The sequence below is a fragment of the Rhineura floridana genome, chromosome 7, assembly GCF_030035675.1.
Source record: "Rhineura floridana isolate rRhiFlo1 chromosome 7, rRhiFlo1.hap2, whole genome shotgun sequence".
In the NCBI taxonomy this organism is placed as follows: Eukaryota; Metazoa; Chordata; class Lepidosauria; order Squamata; family Rhineuridae; genus Rhineura; species Rhineura floridana.
This window is the reverse complement of record NC_084486.1, coordinates 112,590,331-112,612,819: the sequence shown is the minus strand read 5'-3', so window position 1 is coordinate 112,612,819 and position 22,489 is coordinate 112,590,331. Positions and strand designations below refer to the sequence as shown.

The following is a 22,489-nucleotide window of genomic DNA, read 5'->3' as shown; positions in this document are numbered from 1 at the left end:
ACCGAGAAGAGCCATCTAGAGGCAACTCAGCGGCTCCAACATCTGGGAGCAATACTGGACACAACCCGAGCCATGGTGTCTCCGCGTATCTCCACCATCCAAAGCATGGCAACCTCATTGGCACGACATTCAAAGGCAGACGTCATGTTCCTGGCAAAGGTTCTTGGGACGTTAGTCTCCACCATTCACATCGTCCCATCACACTCGACCTCTTCAATGGGTCCTACTACCTTTTCAGGAGGACATTGCCACCCCAACCCATCGCGTGATCCACCTGAAGCCATCACTGAGAGCGTCTTTTCGCTGGTGGGCAATGTGGACACACCTCAGCGGGGGCACTCCGTTTCGAGAACCAGACAGAGTCATAATAACCACGGATGCCAGTCTAACCGGATGGGGAGCCCACTGCAACTCCAGCTTTGTCCAGGGCATATGGTCCAGAGTGGAGCAATGTCAGAATGTGAATTGGCTGGAACTCAGAGCTGTCCATCTGGCCCTCCACCACTTCCAACCAATATTCTCACTGCAACATGTTCTAATCTGAACAGACAACACATGTGTGAAATCATATCTGAACAGGCAGGGGGGCACCAGGTCTCGAGCCCTCCAGGCAGAGGCGACCCTAATCTTCGACTGGGCTGAGAATCATCTACTGTCACTAAGGGCAGAACATCTAAGCGGGGTGCTGAATGTGACCGCCGATTGGCTCAGCAGGCAGCATGTACGTCCAGGAGAATGGAAACTCCATACGATGGTGTTTGACCTCCTCCAGCAAGGATTCGGCACCCTCTCAGTGGATCTCTTTGCCTCGAACCACAATCACCAGCTGCCCCGCTACTTCTCGAGGTACCTGGACTTGATGGCGGAAGCAGTGGACGCCCTGACAGCACCCTGGCCAGGTGGTCTCCTGTACACCTTTCCACCAATATCCCTCCTAGGCAGGACATTGAGGAAACTGCAGCACGAGGGTGCTCAAATCCTCCTGATAGCTCCACACTGCCTGCACCGACCGTGGTTCTCAGACCTCCTCTCACTGTCAGTCGCAGACCCCTGGACACTGCCTGTCTGGCCGGATCTACTCTCTCAGGGACCAATCTGGCACCCAGACCCAGCCTGGCTGAGTCTGACAGCCTGGCGTTGGAACGGAGGCAACTGAGGGCCACTGGCTTATCTCCAGGCGTCGTGGACACCATCTTGGCTTCTAGAAGACCGTCAACGACACGTATATACCAGAGTACTTGGCGGGCCTTTTCAGCTGGTGCACCTCCAAGGGTATCTTGCCCTCTCAGGCCACTGTGCAGCAGGTGTTACAGTTCCTCTATAGAGGGCTCAGAATGGGTCTGAGACCGAACACCTTGTGTCATCATGCCTCCACTATCTCATCTATCCTGTCCATCTCTTCATCAGCCGTCCCTGTGGGTTCTCATCCCTTCATCAAACGTCTTTCTCCACCTGTGCGCCACCACTTTCCTTCCTGGAGTCTCTTGAAGGTCTTAAAAGCCTTATAGCACCCTCCATTTGAACCTCTTGCGTCTGTCCCCCTCTGGCTGTTGTCCTTCAAGGTCCTGTTCCTGGTTGCTATAACATCGGCGAGAAGGGTCTCAGAGCTGGGAGCTTTGTCATCGGCACGCTGTCTCTGCATCTTTCATAAGGACTCCATGGTGTGGCGGCCAGACCCATCCTTCTGTCCCAAAGTCAACTCAGCTTTTCACTGTAACCAGGACGTTGTTCTTCCATCGTTCTGTCCGAGGCCAGTCCATTCATTGGAGAAGTCCTGGCATTCACTAGATGTTTGCAGAGCTCTCAAAATCTACCTCTCTCGCACCCAAGACATCAGGCTCTCTGAGTCGTTATTCGTATCCTTTCACCCTAGGACCTTGGGGAAAAAGGTTTCCAAATCCACGTTGTCCTGTTGGTTGCAGGCTTGTATTGCTCTGGCTTATGAGTCCCTTAATCTCCCTGTGCCGACTAACATCACCAGATCAGTAGCCACTTTGGCTGCCTTCGCAACCAATACGCCCATTGTAGATATTTGTAGAGCTGCGGTTTGGTCTACCCCTAACTCCTTTGTGAAGCATTATAAGATTGACCGTTACGCTTCTACTGGCGCCTCTTTCGGGAGGCGTGTCCTGCAACATGTCCTTTATGATTAGTACGCAGTTGGTGGTCCCTCCCTATTGGGGGGCTGCTTTGGTACATCCCAAAGTGATGGCAGGCTACCTGTGGAAAATGGTCCATTGGCATCACCTGAAGGGTGATTTTCACAGGTAGCCTGCCATCACGGCCCTCCCTGTTGGAGGAGATCTGGATGTTCTGTTCCACCTTTTATATCCTGGCTGTTGTGCAGCCTTCTTGTTCTACTCTCTTTGGTTACGTCAAAACCTTTAGGATTCTGTTCAACTGCATATGCCTCTCTGTTGTTCTCGGGGACGTTGTCTCTATTTTCCTTGCTTCTGGGCCTGTGGGTTTTTTGTTCCTTTCAGATATGCCACTTCGGACTCATTGCGAATGAAACTGGAGTGGGAGGGGCCGGACGCCCCAGGTTTTGACTACAGTGCATTCTTGCCTTTGGATGCTAGATGGCAGTATACCTGTGAAAATCACCCTTCAGGTGAGGCCAATGGGCCATTTTGGAAATAGAAGGTCCCTTTCTGTTTGTGGAATCTCCCACTGGAGGAAGGGGAGAAATGATTTTCATCAATTTTCACATGTCCATGAACCTTCCAGAGCAGCTTTTCAGCGGGCTGCAGGGGGAAGAATCACTCCTCCTTCCTCAAGTGTAGTGCTGCATGGGTGGAATTCTGTTTGCCACAAGTTTGGATCCAACCTCAAAAAAATCTCATTTTATTGATGAGCTATAAAGGCTAACAGTCCTCATAATTGTGGGATCTGAACACATGTTTCTTAGGTTGGAGTACTTTGTGCTGTGTGTTCAGATTTGTATTGTTCTGCATTTGAAGCATTATTAAGTTTTGAAAATATATCTTCAGTCTCCTACCCATATACTTTGGGATCAGATGTATATTAACCATGCACCATTGGTGTAACTAAAACAAGTATTTTCATTGTCTTTCCTACCTTTAGGAGCTCACCTGCCAGAGGGTACCGCGTGCCAGGCAGTGCCTTAATTAACGTTTCTCATGGTAATCGGTCTGAAACAGGAAACCAGAAGCTAACAGCCATAGTCAAACCCCAGCCAGCTGTGAGTCCATACAGCTCGTACTCACCTGAATCATTTTCTGTATCTACACAAAAAACACATCAAGGAGGTCTCAACCATTCCCCTCGTTCCCTCTTTGTTCCAACTCGAGTAAGTCAACATTTAGTTCCTCAAATTATGTCACAGAAAATGAAGATGTTGCTAAAATTAGCTTCATGGGTGCTAATTAAACTTTTTTACTGGTAGAGTTTAGATAAAATTTAATGATTACAGTAATCCTGATTAAGTAGTTCAGATTCCATAAAATTTGGTTAAGAAAGCTGGAAGTCTCCTAAGATGTGCTTTGAGGGTAGGGAAAGGAAGGTGGGATGAGTTTCTGTTTGTATATGCTTGGAATAGATTCCGTCCATAACATTATTGGAAGAGGCCAAGTAGGTAAGGAAATGTCCCAAAGCACTTAATGTTGATGAAAGGGTGCAAGGTTTGCAGATATTCTTCTCACTGACTTAATTTGATCCAGTACAAACTATGGCCATGTTTATTGGTGATACCCTTCCCCCCCCATGGTTGAATAAGAAATATTTTCAAAAGGAAGAAAATAGTTGAAGAGCTATTCTGGTTTATTTTCTTAATCTAGCAAGTGAATGGAAAACAGCATAACACTCTCAAGGTTGAAAATCAAGGCAATTCCAGTTCCCTCCAGAAAGGGGCACATTTAAGTGGCAATCAGAAATATAAAGTAAGTGGTATTATTTTATTACTACATACTAGGAGATTTCTTTTGAGTTTGAAAAGAAAGTTGCTTAACTTTTTTTTGGAAGTGAAAGTAAATATTAAAGTGGAAAAGACAGCATGTCTGTTGTATTTTTGTTTTACTGTTTAGCATATTTTAATCAAAGCTTTCAATTTAAAATATCTTCTAGAAACCTTACAAAACAGAAAATGCAACTATTTGGCAATGGAACTGAATTTTTAGACAGCTCTTGAGACATGGTAATTAGGGGCCTTTTTTTAGACAAGTCATAGATTTCCCCCCAACATTCAGTGCATATTTTATACTTATTGAATCACTTAAAATGAGATAGCCCTTTAGCAAGGGCTTTTGCAAAAATAACTAACATGGTCTTAGCTGGCAACCTAGAACATAATTGCTATATGTCCTTGAGAATGAAATCGGGCTGACTGAATTTTGGAATGCACCGATAATCCACACTGAATCAATAAAAAGAATATGGCTCTTTAAAAGTGGAACCTTGCGCCTTTTGAACAAGGGGGCCGCTTCCATTCCCAGAAGCAGGGACTTGCTAGAAGTAGTAGCAATGGTAGCTTGTTCTGAGCCAGCCTGGCTTCAGAAAGGATGATGGAAGGAAGTCATGTGGAAGGAGGTATCTGTATATGGGCAGTGGGTGGGGGCAGTAACAGAAGCAAATGCACTGAGGATTGGGAGAGTTATGCATGAAAGGGGAGAGAGGATGAGGGACATTGTGAGATTGGAACCTGAGTCAGGATCCTTTCCCTATTTAAAAAAAGGACTGAAAATTGGGGAAAGCCCTGTAGAGGATGATTTGTTGCATGTGCCAGGAAATATGTAGTAATATGACATTGCAGGGCAAAACATCATGACAAGATAAGAACTTGCCACACTAGTAACCCTTTAAAAATGGGCAAGGTAAAGCAATAGGTGGCTACCTGTTTTACCCCTCTCAACAATGCTACAAGACCAGAATATGCTTAAAAATCCATTTCAGTAGTAGGGTCTAAGATAATGGTTCGTAACCTTTTTTGGGTCATGGACTTCTTTGAGAACATGATAAAAGCTATGGATCCCGTTAAATAAATCAATAAACAAAATTTTATTTTATTGCATTGGAAATTGTTGGGGTTTTTTACACCCAGTTCATGGACCCCTGAAGTCCATGGTCCACAGGTTAAGAACCCCTGGCCTAAGGTAAATGACTGCAGTTAGGGATAAGTAATCATTTTTTCTCTCAGTCATATTACCTCCCTTCTCCGTTTTACTTGTCAAATTATTAAGCTATTAAAGCTAGGTCATGCCTAGTACTGCGATACTGGAGATATATATAGATATAGATATAGATATAGATATAGATATAGATATATATAGATATAGATATAGATATATATAGATATAGATATAGTATTGTATTTTATGTAATTTAATTATATTTTATGTATTTTAATTTATTTTAATGTTTTTGTGATTTTGTTTACAATTTTATTATGTACAGTGTTTGATTTTATTTTTGTAAGCCGCCCTGAGTGCCCTATTATAGGGTTGAAGGGTGGGATAGAAATATTTTAAATAAATAAATAATATTCTGGAAAGAGCTTCTGTGACTACAAAAATCTACACAGCCTTAATTCTCTTGGTTGTTAAAAGTAATGTGTTTTATCATAGCCAACCTTGCATAAATGGGTTGGTTTTATTTTTTCTTTCCCATCAGGCCCACAGTAAACAAGATGATGAATTTTGCAGCATTTGGCAATCATTGCAGAGCTCTGGGAAGTCTCATCCTGCCCAAAAAGATAGACATGAGAAGGTTAGTTTATATCATGGAGTGGATGTGATGTGTGTGAGACTTTCTGAGCAGGGTTTTGCTACTGAAAAAATCTCATTTTCTAGGGTGGAATTTTACCTCAATACATAAAGCTAAATACTGGTGGCCAGTTTTCCAAACCAGGATTCAATGAGAGCAGCTTCAAAGGCCAGCAAAGAAAGCAGGAATCATTTAGGAAGTGTAAGTACTATTCTTTGAATTTTTGATCCTCCTTTATCAAATTAGGGATTAATTTTTGGAAAGCATTTAGTTGCTTCCAAACCTGTCAATGGTGATGCTTTTAAAAAGGAAAGATTGTTGCCATTATGACCCTAACCCTTGGAACTTGCTCTGAAGATATGCCTGCCATTTTCCACCCCAAAAAGGGTGAAAGTGGCTTTAAGGTGGTAGTACCTAGAGACCCACTGAAATCAATACACTTACGGAACTTGATTTCAGTGGACCTATTTTGAATATGACTCAGCTGGCTGTATTGCTTTAAATTTTGTTTGTTCTGTGAGGTATTGTATTTAGCTCAGTCTAAGGGACATTCTTGTGGGTATTTATATTACGAACACTCCTTTGCTATTCTCAATCATGTTTCCTTCATTCTACTGAGGAATTACATTGTGCTGTTGGAGTTCTCTGTGGCAGTTTTTCACCCAGATCCTATTCCTTTTATTGTAGCATCTGAATAGAGAAAACAAGAAGAAAGTGGGGGAGGTTATACTGGTTTGAGCCAAAAGGATTCACTCTGACTATAATTTTATACTTACTTCTCTGGGAGTAACTTAGTGGGGCTTCCTTTTTAGTACACATGTATAGGATTGCACTCTGTCTTTTATATAGAAATTGTGTTCATTGTTTACTTGTTTGGCTAATATTATACACTTCTGTATTTGTAGCCAAAGAAGACCCTAAAGGTCCAAGAAGTGACAGTCACACACATAAAGCATCAAATAAACTGGTAATTTATGATGTACTGTTTTGTGATATTCTGTTCAAATAAAACAATGGGCAAAAATAACACTGGTTCATGCACAAACCATGGGGCGTGCCTAAAGTGTCTCTTTAGGTCCTGGATTTGGTTTACATTGGCAGCAGCCTTTCTGGATACTTGCCACAGAAAAACAGTGTGTAATATATACAAATTTTAAAAATTGCTTCAGGGAGATTGCCCCTATTGGTGATATTGGTGTAAGATTGCATAGGTCTGACTAGTGAAGTTGGAGATTTTCAAAATTACTTGTGTAGATTATGTGTGATTGGTAGTTGGCCATAGCTTTTAGCATAAGTGATATCTGAAGCTACCTTGTCTTAATTCATTCACATCCGGGAATCATAGTTGGTTAAAAGCCCTTTTTGTCCCATTGTTCTGATTTCACATTTAGCCTGGTCTGTCTCAGAATTTCACAGGTGCTAATAAGTATAATGTGAAGCTTCTGAAGAGGAATGAAGGCCCAAACATGCCAGTAGAACAAAAGCCTACAGTTGATGGTCTCAGTATAACTGAGAAGGTAGGAAATGGCAATCTGAATGTTACCAAGTACCTGAGTATAATCTAAAAAGAAAAAAATTGACAATATACCAGAATTGTTGAAAGCTTTGTCATCATGTTCTTTTTCCATGTGAGATTCCACTTGTGCAAAGCACTAGCCAGGCTTTTTAGAAAGCACTAAGTATGAGGTAGTATTGGCCTTTTCCTTTCTTAAGTATAAGCCAGAGAATCACTGGATTGCCCATATCAGATCCCTGTCTCTCTAGTGGCCTGCTGAAAATAATGCTTTCTCGGGTGGACACTAGGATGCCACCAGATGGGTTGTCATCCTATAGTTGTTTGAATGCAGAAAAAGTATCACTCCTAGGGAACCTCTGAGTCGCCCCATTCCTTGGTGTGATTGTTCATTTTTCCTGCCTCCTTGAACAGGACCTGATTTCGCTGGTGCTCTTCTAGCCTTTTATTCCATGTGTGCACGTGTGTGCGTATGAAGTCTTGGAGTGTAGTGCTTGGATGTGAAAGTTAATTTATTTTGAGGTTGTGTGTTTTATTGCCCTTTTAACAGGGCTCTGTCCTTTGGGGATATTACTTTTTCCCTCAGAGTTTGTTTCCCCTCAGAGCCCAAGTATGATTAGCACAACAGATGCCAGTCCAGTGGGCTACAGTGCTCACTGCAGGGATCAAATAGTTCAAGACACTCAGACTTGGGCCGAGACTAGTTGGCATATAAATTGGTTGGACGTAAGAAGTTGGCATTGCAACATTTTGTATGGTGATGCTATGGACAAACACAGCACATATAAAACATCAAGGCAGAATGAGGGTGCAATCTTTTTTTTTGTAATTATTATTTGATTTCTATCCCGCCCTTCCCCCCAATAGGAGCCCAGGGCGGCAAACAAAAGCACTAAAGCACTTCAAAGCATCATAAAAACAGACTTTAAAATATATTGAAACAAAACATCTTTAAAAACATTTTTTTTAAAAAGCTTTAAAAACGTCTTTTGAAAAAGATTAAAAACATTTTTTTTAAAAGAGAAGGTTTAAAAACATATTAAAAGCAATTCCAACACAGACGCAGACTGGGATAAGGTCTCAAGTTAAAAGGCTTGTTGAAAGAGGAAGGTCTTCAGTAGGCGCCAAACAGATAATAGAGATGGAGGCCATGCTTCTGTTAGCTTGGATGAAGAAAAATCACACTTCTCTGGTTGCAGAACATGTGCGAGGAGTCAACAATGTTCAAGCAGACTGGCTGAGTCGATAGACCGTGATACTGGAGGAATGACAGTTCACAAAGATACTCTTCAGAAAGCTTCAACACAGATTCAACAGGTTGCAAGTGGACCTGTTCATGTCCAATTCCAATCATCAAGAAGGTTTTTCACATGTTCTCATCACTCCTGGCAGAAGAAGATGATGTTCTAAACTGCCTATGGCCTCCTGGCCTCCTGTGTGCCTTCCCTTCCAATGTTGTACTAACTCAAGAGTGCAAGAAAGTGCATCTGGTAGCACTGTTCTGACCCAGGAGGCCATGATTTTCAGAGAGCTTGCCATCAGATATCCATGGGATCTCCTGATAATGCAAAGATCTTCTGACTCAGAGTCCTTTGTGTCATCCTGATCCCAGCTGATTAAGGCTGATACTTTGGAGGTTGAGCAGCAACATTTGCAAAGGGCTGGTGTGCCCCCTACTGTCATATCAATTATGCTTGCATCACGTAAACCTTCTACCTTATATCTGTATCAGTCATCATGGGGACGTTTGTACAATGGTAGAGCAAGAAACATATTTGACCTTCGAAGGTAGGTCCAATAGATTTGCTTCTGTTCCTACAAGATAGGTTTGAAGACCAACATGCTGCGTAGGCAAGCTGCAGTCTTGTCCAAGTCTGTTGTCAGTTCCACTTGGTTCACATCCTTATGGACAGATCCATCATTCATGCAGAAAGTGAACTCATCCCTTAATGAACTCATTAACTGTCACTGTAAAGGGAGGGGGCAACTTGGAGGCTCTCTTGGAGTTATGATGTTTTTCCTGCCTTCAAGCGATTGGAGTATGACAACCCACTTGGAGGTATCTTAGTGCCCTCTTAGAAATACCTTTTAGAAAAGTACCAATGGTGCCTTCTCAAAATTATTGAGAAAATGGATGAAATAAAGATTAAAAATTCGCTATACATAAATTATATTTCATGTATGTATTGTGAATCTTAGCCTGTGGCCATCTTACAAAATCTAGTGGAGTAATATGTACCTCAAGTCCCATCTAAATGGGTAAGTTTTAAGCACAGTTATGTGCTTAAGTGGTTTAAGTGGGATTTGACCATGACTTCCTTTCTCTGAATTGTGCTCTTCTAATTCTTATGTATATTTGTTCTTTAGAATGCATCTGAACTTGAAGAAATTTTGGCATCTCTGAACATTTTCAAAGATAATGAGGTGCAATCACCTTATTCCAAGGAGCCATCAAAGCAACAGCACTTGTCTCCGCAGTCTTTTGCTATGGTTTGTATGTTGTATTGTATAAGCAGCAAAGCTGGAATTAACTTGCTTCATTTTTCTGTGTTTAGAAGATATGAGTATAATAGATAGACAATTTTTATGGTAAAATTCTGAATTTATACTATATATAAAAATGCTGCTATTTACTTTTTTTGAAGAAAGGAACACAGATGCTCAAAGAAATTTTGAAGATAGATGGTTCTGACACAGGAGAAGCAAAGACAGTGACTAATGAAATTTCTGCTTCCACCTGTCGGCAGGATTCTTATGGACCTGCCTCACAACATACCCATACAAAAAAGATGGGTATGTATAAAATATTTGTTCTGTAATTGAAGAAATTACTGGTGTATCTGTGTTATGCAGTTTTAAAATTAATGTTTCTTGGCTAAATAATACCTTTTGAACATCTTAACACTCAAGTAACATAAACAAAATATGCTAGTACTATTCTCATTTATATATTATTTTTCATTGGTAGCTGCTTTCCTGAACAAATCCCCTAGCACAGCAGGGCCTCAGAATGCTCAGGGCATGGAGGTTGGAGGCCATCCTCTTCTTGGACCACCAAACACATTATCTACTCCAGTTTCTGAGCTTTCTCGTATCTGTTCCCTTCTTGGAATGCTGCAGCCAGATTTCTCATTTCTTAGAACTCCACAGGTAATGTCACTTTGAATAGTAGATCTGTATATGTTAAAAACCCCGCATAATTTGTTTTATTTCCAATTCAAATCTTAGTGTGCTTGTACAAATGTAGCCACATCTGTTCCACGCATGGACAAGGGGGATATATCAGCAGACTTGGGGTAACCCCCTATTTTCTGGTGGGGATTAGGACACGAAAAAGTGGGATTGTGTTTCTCCTGCTGCTTGACCATCCCACTTGGTGTCATAGTGCAAAGTCAGAAATACCTTTCAGGTAAGGTCGACAGTCCCTTTGCAAGAGTACAAAAGGAAGGGGGAAAACAAAACAGCCTAATGAGAACGTGATGGCCACAGACTGCTGAGAGACATGGGGGAACTGTAAACCAACTGGAAAGGGGAAAGGGAATTGAGTGGTTGGAAAAGCAGGATGAAGGAATAGTCACATAGATATAAAAAGGGTAGGGAGAACTCTCTCTCTCTCATTGTCTGTGAAGGTCATTTTCTGGTTCATGCTGAGAAGTTATTTTTAAATATTCCTAAGGACAGAGGTGAGAGGTGCCTATAGAAATCAAGATTTTAACACAGATGGACACAGGTGTGTCCACCCAGCCCCCTAACAAAACAAAAATGGAGCAGACCACCCAAAAACAACTAAATGAATGGAATATTGATCGGCTGAAGAAAATAAAACTGGGGGAGGAGTTATTGAATGGGGTGGCTGGAACCCTGAACAAAACTCTTCACGCTACAGCATTTTGTTGTATGGCCCCAGCTGTTGCCTTTAGTTACTGAAACCCCAGTATATTTTTATCTTGATTTGCTTAGTTCTGGAAGAAGAAACCCGGAGCCTAATTGTATGAATCATTGGTATGGGAGTTGCATATGACCTATAGCACACAGTTTAGGGTCCCCAATATGTTCTCCAAATTTTGCATCCATTAGAACAGCAGTAACCAATATGGTGCCCTCCATATGTTGCTGGACTCCCCAGCCAGCATGTCCAATGGCTGAACATTATGGATTATGGGAATTGTAGTCTGGTAACATCTAGAGGGCACCTTGTTGACTACCTCTGCATTAGGCAGAAGCTGTTCAGCTAATCTTTAATAGGAAACTCATTTAGAAGGCAACAACAAAAAATGTCTACGCTTTATATAAACCTGTTTGTTTAGCTCTCAATTTGCAGTATTTTGTGGAGAAAACAAAGTTGCTTTTCTTCTTTTCTTCCATAGACAATGACAGTTTGTCAAGTAAAGCTATCGAATGGTTTGTTAGTACATGGACCTCAGTGTCACTCTGAAAATGAAGCCAAAGAGAAAGCAGCTCTTTTTGCTTTGCAACAATTGGTGAGACCAATAATCAAATTATTTATAAAACCTTGCAATGCCTATCTCAATTTATTAACTAGTCATGCTTTCCACTTCACAAACATTAAGTATTGTTTTTCATACAGAGCTCTGTTGGGATGAATTTTCCTCTACCACCACCACCTGTATTTCCAAATTATCAACCCATGGGAGCTCTTGTGCCACCTGGACCCATTCCTCCAGTCTTCACCCAGCACACTGGTAAATGTCATCAATTTTAACTTTGTGTGTGTGTGTAAATCAATGTTTTTCATACGGCATAGTTGGAAGCAATTTAATTATCTTTTCTAGATGTTGCGTAGTGGTCAGCTGCTAGTCCTTAGCAGCAGCAGTGCTTTCTTGTATAATTTTGTATAATTTGCTAACTCTATATATAATAATCTTAAAAACAACAGAAGGAGTCTATTAAGATCTCATTTGCATTTTTAGGACTTGAAAAATCTATTGTTTTTGTAAGACAAGTTGCATAGATTTTTCACACACACTTATTCTCACACACATACAGAGAGAGAGAAAGAAATGTATGCATTGATCTCTAATATCTCATAAATGTGTATTGGATTCTATAAAGAATGCACCTTTTTCTCCAATAAAATAATTACAAAATATATGAGCTGTGATGCAGAAGACCAGATCGGTTGCTATTGTATTCCTGGTAGACTGGCATAAGATTGTTTCTTTGCTGGAGTTATGAGACACTCAATATAATATGATAACCAACAATAGTCTTTTCGGCCAGCCATGTGACCCCAGGCTCCTCCTCCAGCTGTTTTTTCCAGGACAGAGCTTTTTTTCTTTTTCTTCCTCTTCAGTGTTTTTTGGTCTGTCTTGTCCTATTGTGACTAGAAGAAGGAAGTAGTAGTAATTTTTTCTCTAGTCTCTGTTTTTTCCTTCATCTTTCATTTGTGTGTGCATATTTATTTACTTTATTTATTACATTTATACCCTGCCCTTCCTCTCAAAGGAGCTCAGGGTGACAAACACAAAAGTGATAAAACAATAGAATTAAAAATGTATGAAGTTATACATTTGAATTCTTGAAGGACATGTCCCTGAGGATCACTAGTGTTATTTCACTATTGTTCCCACAGCTTGCAGAATCTCTGAGTTAGAAACCTTCTCTATAAGAGACAATTTGTTCATTTTCCATGACAGAGTTTTTTTTTTGATGGATCCGGCATTTATTCCAAATATCACTTAGCCCTTCCACAGAGAGCAAGAGATGATCCTGCCTTCCTTTTGTCCCCACTTACCTAAGAGAGAGGACCTGGCACAAGCTGGAATCAGAAGAGTGCTAAAAATCTACATTAGATATACCCGGTCAGTTTATCCCATTTGTGTCCTTCAACTCAAGGTCCTTTGGAGGGGGCAAGGAGGGGAGGGAAGTCTCAAGCCTCACCTTAGCTAGATCGCATAAAGCATGCATATTTCCAGCTCATAATATTCAGCACTTTCAAAAAACCTGCCATGTCACAGCCCATTTAATAAGGGCAGCTTTTTCTACAAATACCCACTTTCAGAAATTTGCAGGGCTGCCATGTGGAAGTTTTATTTATTTATTTATTTGATTTATATCCCACCCTTCCTGCTTGGACAACAGTGATCAGGCTATCCCAGTCCAGAACCAGCCTGAGCTGTCTTATCAGCCGAAGCTGGTAAAAGGCACTCCTAGCCACTGAGATCACCTGGGCCTCTAGCAACAAGGATGGATCTAGGAGCACCCCCAGAGTACGGACCTGCTCTTTCAGAGGAAGTACAACCCCATCCAAAGCAGGCAACTGACCAATTATCTGAACTCGGGAACCACCAACCCACAGCGCCTCCATCTTGCTAAGATTCAGACTCAGTTTATTGGCCCTCATCCAGCCCACCACCAAGTCCAGGCAGTGGTCCAGGGTTTGCACGGCCTCTCCCGATTCAGATGTTACACAGAAATAGAGCTGGGTATCATCAGCGTACTGCTGACACCTTGCTCCAAATCTCCTGATGATCGCTCCCAAGGGCTTCATATAGATGTTAAACAGCATGGGGGACAAGATGGTACCCTCTGGCCCCCACAGCACAACTGCCAGGGGGCTGAAAGACAATCGCTCAATGCTATTCTCTGAAAACAACCTTGGATATAAGATCGGAACCTCGGTAAAGCTGTGCCTCCAATACCCATCTCACCAAGTCAGCCCAGAAGGATACTGTGGTCAATGGTATCAGAAGCCTCCAAGAGATCAAGTAAGAATAACAGGGTCACACTCCCCCTGTCCTTCTCCCAATAAAGGACATCCATCAGGGTGACCAAGGCCAATTCAGTCCCATAACCAGGCCTGAACCCAGACTGGAATGGGTCAGGATAATCTGTTTCATCCAAGAGTACTTGCAATTGCTGCGCCACAACCCTTTCAATCACCTTCCCAAAAAAGGGGGTATTTGCGACTGGGTGGTAGTTGTCACAAACCAATGGGTCCAGGGTGGGCTTTTTCAGGAGCAGCTGGATCACCACCTCTTTCAGGGCAGCTGGAACCACTCCATCCCAAACCTCTCTGACAAGCTTTAATAAGGCAAGAAGGGCAAGGGTCAAGAGGACATGTTGCTGGCCGCATCGTCGCAAGCACCTTGTTCACGTCATCAGGCCGCATAAACTGAAACCGAATCCAAGAAGTTGCAGCAGACGTTGCACTGGACATCTCACTGGGGACTATAGTAGATGTGGATGGGGTATCAAGATTGCTATGGAGGCAAGCAAGTTTACCTTCAAAGTGCCTTGCAAATAATTCACAGTGGGCCTCTGAAGGGGCTAAAACTCCATTTCCTGGTGTTGATGTCAACAGACCCCTAACAATATGGAAAAGCTCCACTGGGTGGCTACTTGAGGATGTGATGGTGGTATAGAAGTGGGCCTTCTTCGCCGCCCTCACCACCGCACAGTAGCATGGTTATGATGTTTTACTTATGCCTGTTCAACCTCACAGCACGTCTTTCACCATTTGTGCTCTAGCCGTCATCCTGCCTGTTTCACTGACCTTAGTTCACTGGTGTACCAAGGTGCAAACCGGGCTCTACAGTGCCAGAGAGGGCACTCAGGAGCAACCGTGTCAAGAGTTTGACACACTTCACTGTTCCACAGCATGACAAGGGCTTCAACAAGGTCACCTGCTCTGTCTACTGGGAACTCCCCCAGGGCATTCAGGAATTCAGTGAATTCCATTAGTCTCTAGGGTCAGACCATCTTAATCTGTCCACCACCCCTGCAGTGGAGGATCGGAGCCATAACTCTAAACTTCACCAGAAAGTGGTCTGACCATGACAGTGGGGTGACATCCACCCCACTATCTCCAGACCATCCCTTCCGCCATCTAGAGCCAAAACCAAGTCGAGGGTATTCCCTGCCCAATGTGTCAGGCTGGTGACAACTTGAGACAGCCCCATGGTAGTCATGGAGGCCATGAAGTCCCAAGCCGGAACTCTGTCTGTCTGTCAGTCTAATCTATCTATCTATCTGTCCAATCTATCTTTTCCAATCTATCTAATCTGATTTATATCCCGCCCTTTCTCCCAGAAGGAGTCCAGGGCAGCCTCAGCATGGACATTGAAATCACCCAGGACTATCGTTCTGGGCTCCTCCAATACTATTTTTATTTATTTTATTTTATTCAATTTTTATACCGCCAGAAGCCAGAAGCTCTCTGGGCGGTGCACAGCATAGCATAAATACGATACAATAAAAATACATTAAAATGACAATAGTAACACTAAGCATATATGTTAAACAATTAACAGCCTGGTCTATGTAACAACAAAAATTTAAAATATTTAAAAAGCCTGGGAAAATAAAAAGGTTTTAACCTGGCGCCGAAAAGATAGAAGTGTAGGCGCCAGGCGAACCTCGTCGAAGAGACTATTCCATACTACAGCCGAGATGGCCTCTGCCAGCTCAGTCAGAGAAGCTGCAGGGCAGCAGGGTGGACGGTACACCAACAGCAACCCTATTTTACTGTTTCCTTGGCCCAACTCCAGGTGCAGGCCCTCACAGCCAGCTCCAAGACAGAGTGGTTTCCTGGTGACAGAGATGGAACTTCTGTAGACTATAGCAACTCCTCCCCCCCCCCGGTCCCTGCAGCCTGTGCTGGTGTACCAAGTATTCAGGTGGGCAAAGCTGGGTCAAATGAACTCTTCCCAGCTTACCTACCCAGGTCTCAGTAATACACACCAAACTGGCACCTTCATCCATAATCAAATCATGGATGAGTGTGATCTTACTGTGTACCGATCTTGCCTTAAACAGCACACGAGCAACGAGGAACCCATCCATGCAAGGCTTGGGAGCAAGGAACAGGCGTAGATAGCCTTGCCCTCGTCTTCTATGGTAGCTCACCCCCTTCCCATGGCTATACCTGCCTCTACCCAGGGTCATTGAAATTGGGGTGGCATTACCCTTACTAAGACTCCTCCTAAACACCTGATATGACCCAACAAGAGCCCACCAACAAAGCCTACCGGAACCAGTTATCCCAGTAGACCTCTGAGAGAATTGGAAACAATCAGACCAACTCAACATCTTTCACACAAGGCACATCTACTCCCACCGCCTGTCTCACATCCTGGGAGGGCCAGCCTTCTTCCAATTGCAGACTCTGACTCTGAAGGCATCTGGCGACTTTCTCCTATCATTCAGTTCACTGTGCAGGCTCTCTCCCTGCACAGGAACTACACATGTGCCATATGCCCTCCCCACTAGCAATCTCTTCTAGAATGGTTTTAAAAAAAAAAAAAAATAGAAGGGGGTAGCTCCCTTGCTCTCGGGACTCCCTTGGTTATCTTCTGCATTTACTGAACATTACTGAATAAATTATTTTGCCTCTGCAGAGGTGCCCTTTTGGGACAGAGTTCTCCAGTAGGTTCTTCCTCCACAGTAATTGACCTATCTAGCCTAGGGTAGTTTAGGCATATCCCAGTATACTGGACATCTCATCACCCCAACTGAGAAACATTGGCTTACTCAGTATGGGTGTTGTTTCTAGATGGGGTGAATGAGACGTTCAGGCCATACTCCAAGTGGATCAGTGACATTGTTCAATTTTCGTTTACAATTTGTAACACTGCCTAGCACCTCCAGCTTGTGTCAGCCTTATCCTACTATAAGTGCCTCTGGAATTAATCCTTCATTTTTCTCTTGCTCTTTGACTCCTGATTGGATTAAATTTTGGGAACTTTTCAGCAGTTCTGTCTCAGGCTTTGCCATGGGACAGAACTAGAAGAGGAGCCTGATGTTTCATGGCTGGCCCAAAAGACTATTGCATGTTTCCCTGCCTTCCCGGGAGATTGGTGGATATTATGCAGCATATTGCATGTCTCATTCACCCCAACTAGAAAAAATATGGTGAGTTGCCTAAGTTCTTTTCTGAACCACATTCAGAACTGAATGGAGAGGGAGGCTTTGAAAGAGTGGCTACCCACTTTTTGTGTTATCACTGTAGTCTAAAATGAGCTTATTCTTTTCACAGCTAATATGTTTCCTTCACCACCTCATTCATTTGGCCCAGTGCCATGGGGAGCACCAGTTTCAGTTCATGGCAAGCCTTACTATCCTGGTTCATATCCTGGGAATATGCCTTTTGTGGGTACTGTACCAGCTGGCGCGCATAATCAGTTTATACCTTTGCAGGTAAAGTTTGACAGCAGCCACACAGATGCATATAAAATAATTATAGATGCTGCTCACATGTTAGAACAGTAAATTATTTTTCTCTTTTCTTACAGGTAACTAAAAAAAGGGCTGCCAGCATGATGAATTTTGAGTCAAAGGAGTTCCCAGGTTCTCTTCAAAATGTGCAGTCAAAGAATGAACAGGCAACGTCTGACACCACAAAAATGAACCCACAAGATGCTGCTTCAGATCATTTAAGGTCTCCTCCTCAAGCTGCTCAATCTTTTCAAGAGAAAAAGGCTTCTCCAAGCTCAGTTTCCTCTCGTAAAAAATCAACACCAAATGTTTCTACCAAGCGAAAGCCAAGAAAATTAGCTGTTAATTTTGGTGCTCCCAAATCTTCAGAATAAGTATGGTACACAGATGATTTTACTTTTCCTTAGTGTTACAAAATGAATAAATATTTAAAATATTTAAGCATAATAATTTGAAAAATGGATTCTTAATACTTCTGTCAGTTACATTATTTTGAAAAAAAATTATGTTCACTGAAGAGCTTGATTTAATCTGATAAAACCCAGGAAACTCTTTGAAGCAACAACCCTATCCATCATGCCTAGGTCTCTAAAAAGTAGGGTTTGTGTACTGTTCCAAGAGAAGAGTAATAATACTGACTTGGCAGTCATAACTCAAAATTGCTTTGTTTAAGCCAAGGTATGAAAGTCTTCAATTAATACAAAGCATAATAGTTGATGTCTCCTTTTAATGATGATATATAATTTCTAAAAGTGTTTGTTTATATGTAACCTGTGTTCTTCTAGATTTTCAGGTCATTTTGATCTGATGCAGTGTGAATAGATTTTAACTATTGTGGCACTGCCAGCTTTGCTTTATGTAAGGCTCATTTCCAGGAGTTACGCCAAAGCAGCTTAAAAACGTAGACGTTGTCTGGAATTATTGTAACAAATTGTCTTTAACTAAATGCCACCATGAATGAGCCACTGACAGATGAAACCATAGTAAATAAATGCTTCAGGGATTTACAGCAGGGGTAGCCAATGTAGTACTCTCCAGATGTTGTTGAACTCCAACTTCCTTAGCTCTAGCCAGCATGGCCAATGGTCAGGGATTATGGGACTTGGAATTGAACAACATCTGAAGGACACCGTGTTGGGTCCCCCTGATTTACAGAATAGTTTAAATGCAAATGTTGACAGGTGCCCCTTAACTACTGTAAGTTGTAGTTTTGAGAATGACTCCTGTCTGCTGCTCTACTAACATACAGCCTCCACTACAGATCTGCTTTGTTCTTTTAAGTACTTCCATTGTTCTGTAACAGTATATACTCCTTGGTTCTGGTATAACCAAAGCATGATTCCTTAAATAGTACTCATAAATATGACTAATCTTCCCAATTATTCCAGAGTGTGTGTTTGTATGCTAGAAGATTTAAATTTACTGTCTTTTCAGGAACATGGGAGATAAGCCTAACTCATATTCAGACGCAAGCATTGTCTTAGTTCCTTTGTGCTATCTCAGCTCTCCTGTGCTGTCTTCCTATAGTCTAATTGTTCTTCAGCACAAGTTCAAGTTTCATAATCTGAGAGAGGTAAAATATTAACCTGAAGGATGCTGTTTATCACTTATGTTTAAAATGTCGCAATCTTTTTTTTCTCTTTTAGTGGAAACAGCTTTAGCAGTTGTACTGCTGACATGGGTGTGTTGACTTCATGCAACATACATTACTTTTTTCCAGAACATAGATTAATCTCCATATAAGAAAGTAATGTTTGAACAGTACTTTCAGTGTCACCTTAGGTCTGGGTGTATGCATCATGGAGCTATTTAGATCTAAGCTTCTCAGTGTGCAGATCCAAGGCACACCACACACACACACACACAAAAAACTAGTAGCATACCTCATAAACAATATGCTTATGTCATGCAGGTTAATTTTCATGTTCAGCTAATATTATAGAGCAGAGGTGGGGAGCCTTGTTAGTTCTATGGGCCAGATCCTTATCAGAATCTAGCCACGTGGGCAAAATTTGACAGGGGTCAATTGTGACATCACAATTACATCAAGTGATTGAGTGCTTTGAAGTTGGGACTTCTGCTTTCTGCTTGCACAGTTGATTCAGCAGACTTGGCTCTTCAACCCATCAGCTGATGAACGGAAAAGCTGAAGCCTGCAGTTTCTCCACGATCCAGCAGGCTTTGGTTTTACTACTAAACAGCTGGTGGGTGGTAGGGCTGAAGCCTGCTTTTCCATGCCAATGCACATTGGGGAGTGTACTTTCAGGCTTCCAATTGTACATTGGCAGACAGAGGTTTGCTTTCCCTGATGTAAAATGTTCCTTAGTTTTACGGCATTGAAATTTTGCAGCACCTGAAGTGATCTAGTTAAAGTGAAAAGTTCTTTCTATACTGATTTTAATTTAAGAGTTAAAAACACATGCTTAGTTTTGCTATTTAGATTAATGGGACTTAAAGCACATAGGGGGCACAATCCAGCTGCATTTCCATTGATAAAGTCTGTCAGATTGCTCTCATTGGTATAATTTAAATTATTTTCTCAGATCAAATTGTGTGGTATTTTCACTTCAGTCTGTTAGAGCCTGAATAAGGTGGCAAACTCCCATGGAAGAGAAAATTTATTTACTATTGTGTCTGATGAACTACTTAGAACTTTCATTTGTTTACATTCCTGTGGTTCTGTGGTTAACTGACCTATAACGTAAACACTGGAATCTCTTCTTATATACTGAATTCTGTAAGTCTTTTTATGGACTCTGGTATCAGCATACTAGAAAGAAACACCCTAGAGATTTATGAGAGTTGACTATCTCAGAACCAGCAAATTTGTCTATTTATTGTTACCTTTGCAACAGGGCCTCTCTCTGTGTATTCTTCTTAGAAAAATGCCCATCAAGTTTTCATCAGCCTGGTTCCCATCTTACTTGTCATTACAGCTGTTTTACTGCTTTTTATTTTCTCTGTTAATTTGCAGGATTAGTATCAGTTTCTTTATATTTGCTGCCCAGTGTTTAGATATATAACCTTTAAGACATAAATAATTGGCTTATGCCATTTTATCCATAATTTCAGCTTGGTTTTTTATAAAGTTATATGGTTTATTTCTCTCAAAGTGTATTTTGGAAATGCTGAAATTTTTCATTAAGAACTTGTACAGAGCAGTATTTTATTAAAATCAGAAAGGGAAGACTTTTATGTGCACATTTTTGTAGTTTCTTTTTTCTAAAGAACTTTGTCTATCTGCCAAGTGAAATGTTTAAAATTGGCATGAATTAATATGGAGTGTATTTTTGTGTATAGTGTTGTGCATTTCAGAATTCTAGCATGTAGCTGTGCAAAGGTATTTTTAAATATAAATGTACAATATACCCTGAAGAAATAAATCATATGGATTAAATACTCTGGAGAACTTTCATACAATAATTTTATAAAAGTCTTGGCCTTGTCTGCTTGGATTAAACATGTAAACTAAAATGTTGTGTTGTAGTATACTTATTTGTCAGTGGTTGAATGATATGAGTTGTGACTTAATTGCATGTTCCATTTGGTTGTGGATCTTTTGCAGTAATTTGATTATTTCACCATTAAGATAAAACTGTAAAATATTGTATGCACAGTCATGATACAATCCTGCATTAAGTGCAGCTCATGAAAGCAGACCCAGTAGGGGAAATCCAGACACAGAGAGAGAAGGACTCAATTCAGTTTTATCTGCTGTTTTAGTAATTCAGTATTTAATCCCCTTATTCAAATATATCAGTTGAAACTTGGAATGCACTGTTTAACAGTTCAGGATCATCCAGTCCACCAACTTTTGATGGGGAAGATATGAAATATGATAGCTTTGAAGACTCTCAGCCTTCAGACAAATGCTTGGCAAATGTTTGAAATACTAAAGCTGTTCTGTAGAAGGACCGCTTGACTCATTTAACTTACTATTGTGTGTAAAATACAGTGCATACTGAAAGACAGAAGATAGAGTAACTTAACAGTGTATTGCAGATAAATGAAATTTTCCATTGCCAAACACAATTTGACCATACTTTCGCAGTGGCACATACTTTAAAAAGTCAGAGCTGTGATAGACAAGGGATTTGTTGGACACCAGGCAATAGTTAGAAACTCTTGCAAGTGCTGACAGGAGCTGCCTTTTCCTGCTTCTCTGTGCATATTGGTTAATGGTGTGCATGTGCATATCACGTCAGTTGAGTAAGCTTATAGCTTGCAGCAGCAGCACATGTGCCTGCCTGTCCACTTTTCTTTCTCTGCAAATTGCACACAAGGTCCAGAAGATCAAAGAAGCACACACAGCACAGCAGGATCTTGGTAAGCATGCACAGTAAACAATTTCAGTGATAAGTGTACATGCAGGGGTGTTTAATTATTTGCAAAAAAACCCCACACATTTTATCAAATAAGTTTTGAACAGAAATACAGGGTACATGCAGCTTATGATGCCATTACAATGTGCTATATAAGAAGACATACAAGTTTTCATTTTCCTGGACTACTGAACAGGGCAATTTATTTGTCTAATTCATAGCCTGTTTTGAAACCTTCCCAACATGAGACCATAATCCTATACTCACTTTTCTGAGAATAAATCTGCAATCCTAAACCCACATACCTCGGAATAAACCACAATGATTTCAATAGGCCTTTTGAGTAGACATGATTAGGATTGTGTGGTAAATCAGCATAGACATGGCAAAAGATTGTGTTGTCAATACTTATCTCTCTTTCCCCGCCCCAATCCTATCTTTAAGGCTGTTAGGCAGGGTTTAATTAGGTGTCCCTGCTGTTATTTGACAGGAAACTAATAATGATTTTAAAAAAATGTTCTGCAATGACCAAATGCTTTTGACAATAAACTATTATATGGAGTATATGTATTTTTACATTTCCAGTGTATGTATATGGAGCCTTTCCAACAACCCTGTGAGGTAGGTTAGACTAAGACTTCAGTCAAGTTGTACATGTTTAAGAGTAATTTGTGTGTGTGTGTTGACAAGGGTTTTGTTGTTAACTTAATATAAAATATTAGGACTGTAACATGTTGCAGTTAAAGCAATTGAGGGAAGG

The 22,489-nt window shown here is 41.3% G+C and overlaps 1 protein-coding gene across 3 annotated transcripts in view; it reads left to right on the top strand.

Moving 5' to 3' along the window:
- XRN1 (5'-3' exoribonuclease 1) overlaps positions 1 to 20,863 on the top strand; it is a 91,165-nt gene extending 70,302 nt beyond the window's left edge. Inside the window, exons 31-43 of one of the 3 annotated variants that reach the window (XM_061636923.1) lie at positions 3,085 to 3,310; positions 3,798 to 3,899; positions 5,626 to 5,721; positions 5,805 to 5,919; positions 6,624 to 6,685; positions 7,125 to 7,235; positions 9,599 to 9,721; positions 9,877 to 10,024; positions 10,200 to 10,381; positions 11,599 to 11,712; positions 11,820 to 11,934; positions 17,229 to 17,389; positions 17,485 to 20,863. In XM_061636923.1, coding sequence (XP_061492907.1) covers positions 3,085 to 3,310; positions 3,798 to 3,899; positions 5,626 to 5,721; positions 5,805 to 5,919; positions 6,624 to 6,685; positions 7,125 to 7,235; positions 9,599 to 9,721; positions 9,877 to 10,024; positions 10,200 to 10,381; positions 11,599 to 11,712; positions 11,820 to 11,934; positions 17,229 to 17,389; positions 17,485 to 17,781 — 1,852 coding nt within the window. In that variant the 3' untranslated portion in view covers positions 17,782 to 20,863. The remainder of the gene's footprint in view (positions 1 to 3,084; positions 3,311 to 3,797; positions 3,900 to 5,625; positions 5,722 to 5,804; positions 5,920 to 6,623; positions 6,686 to 7,124; positions 7,236 to 9,598; positions 9,722 to 9,876; positions 10,025 to 10,199; positions 10,382 to 11,598; positions 11,713 to 11,819; positions 11,935 to 17,228; positions 17,390 to 17,484) is intronic. The other 2 variants (XM_061636924.1, XM_061636925.1) reach the window with 2 other exon arrangements.
- The last annotated feature ends 1,626 nt before the right edge of the window (positions 20,864 to 22,489 follow it).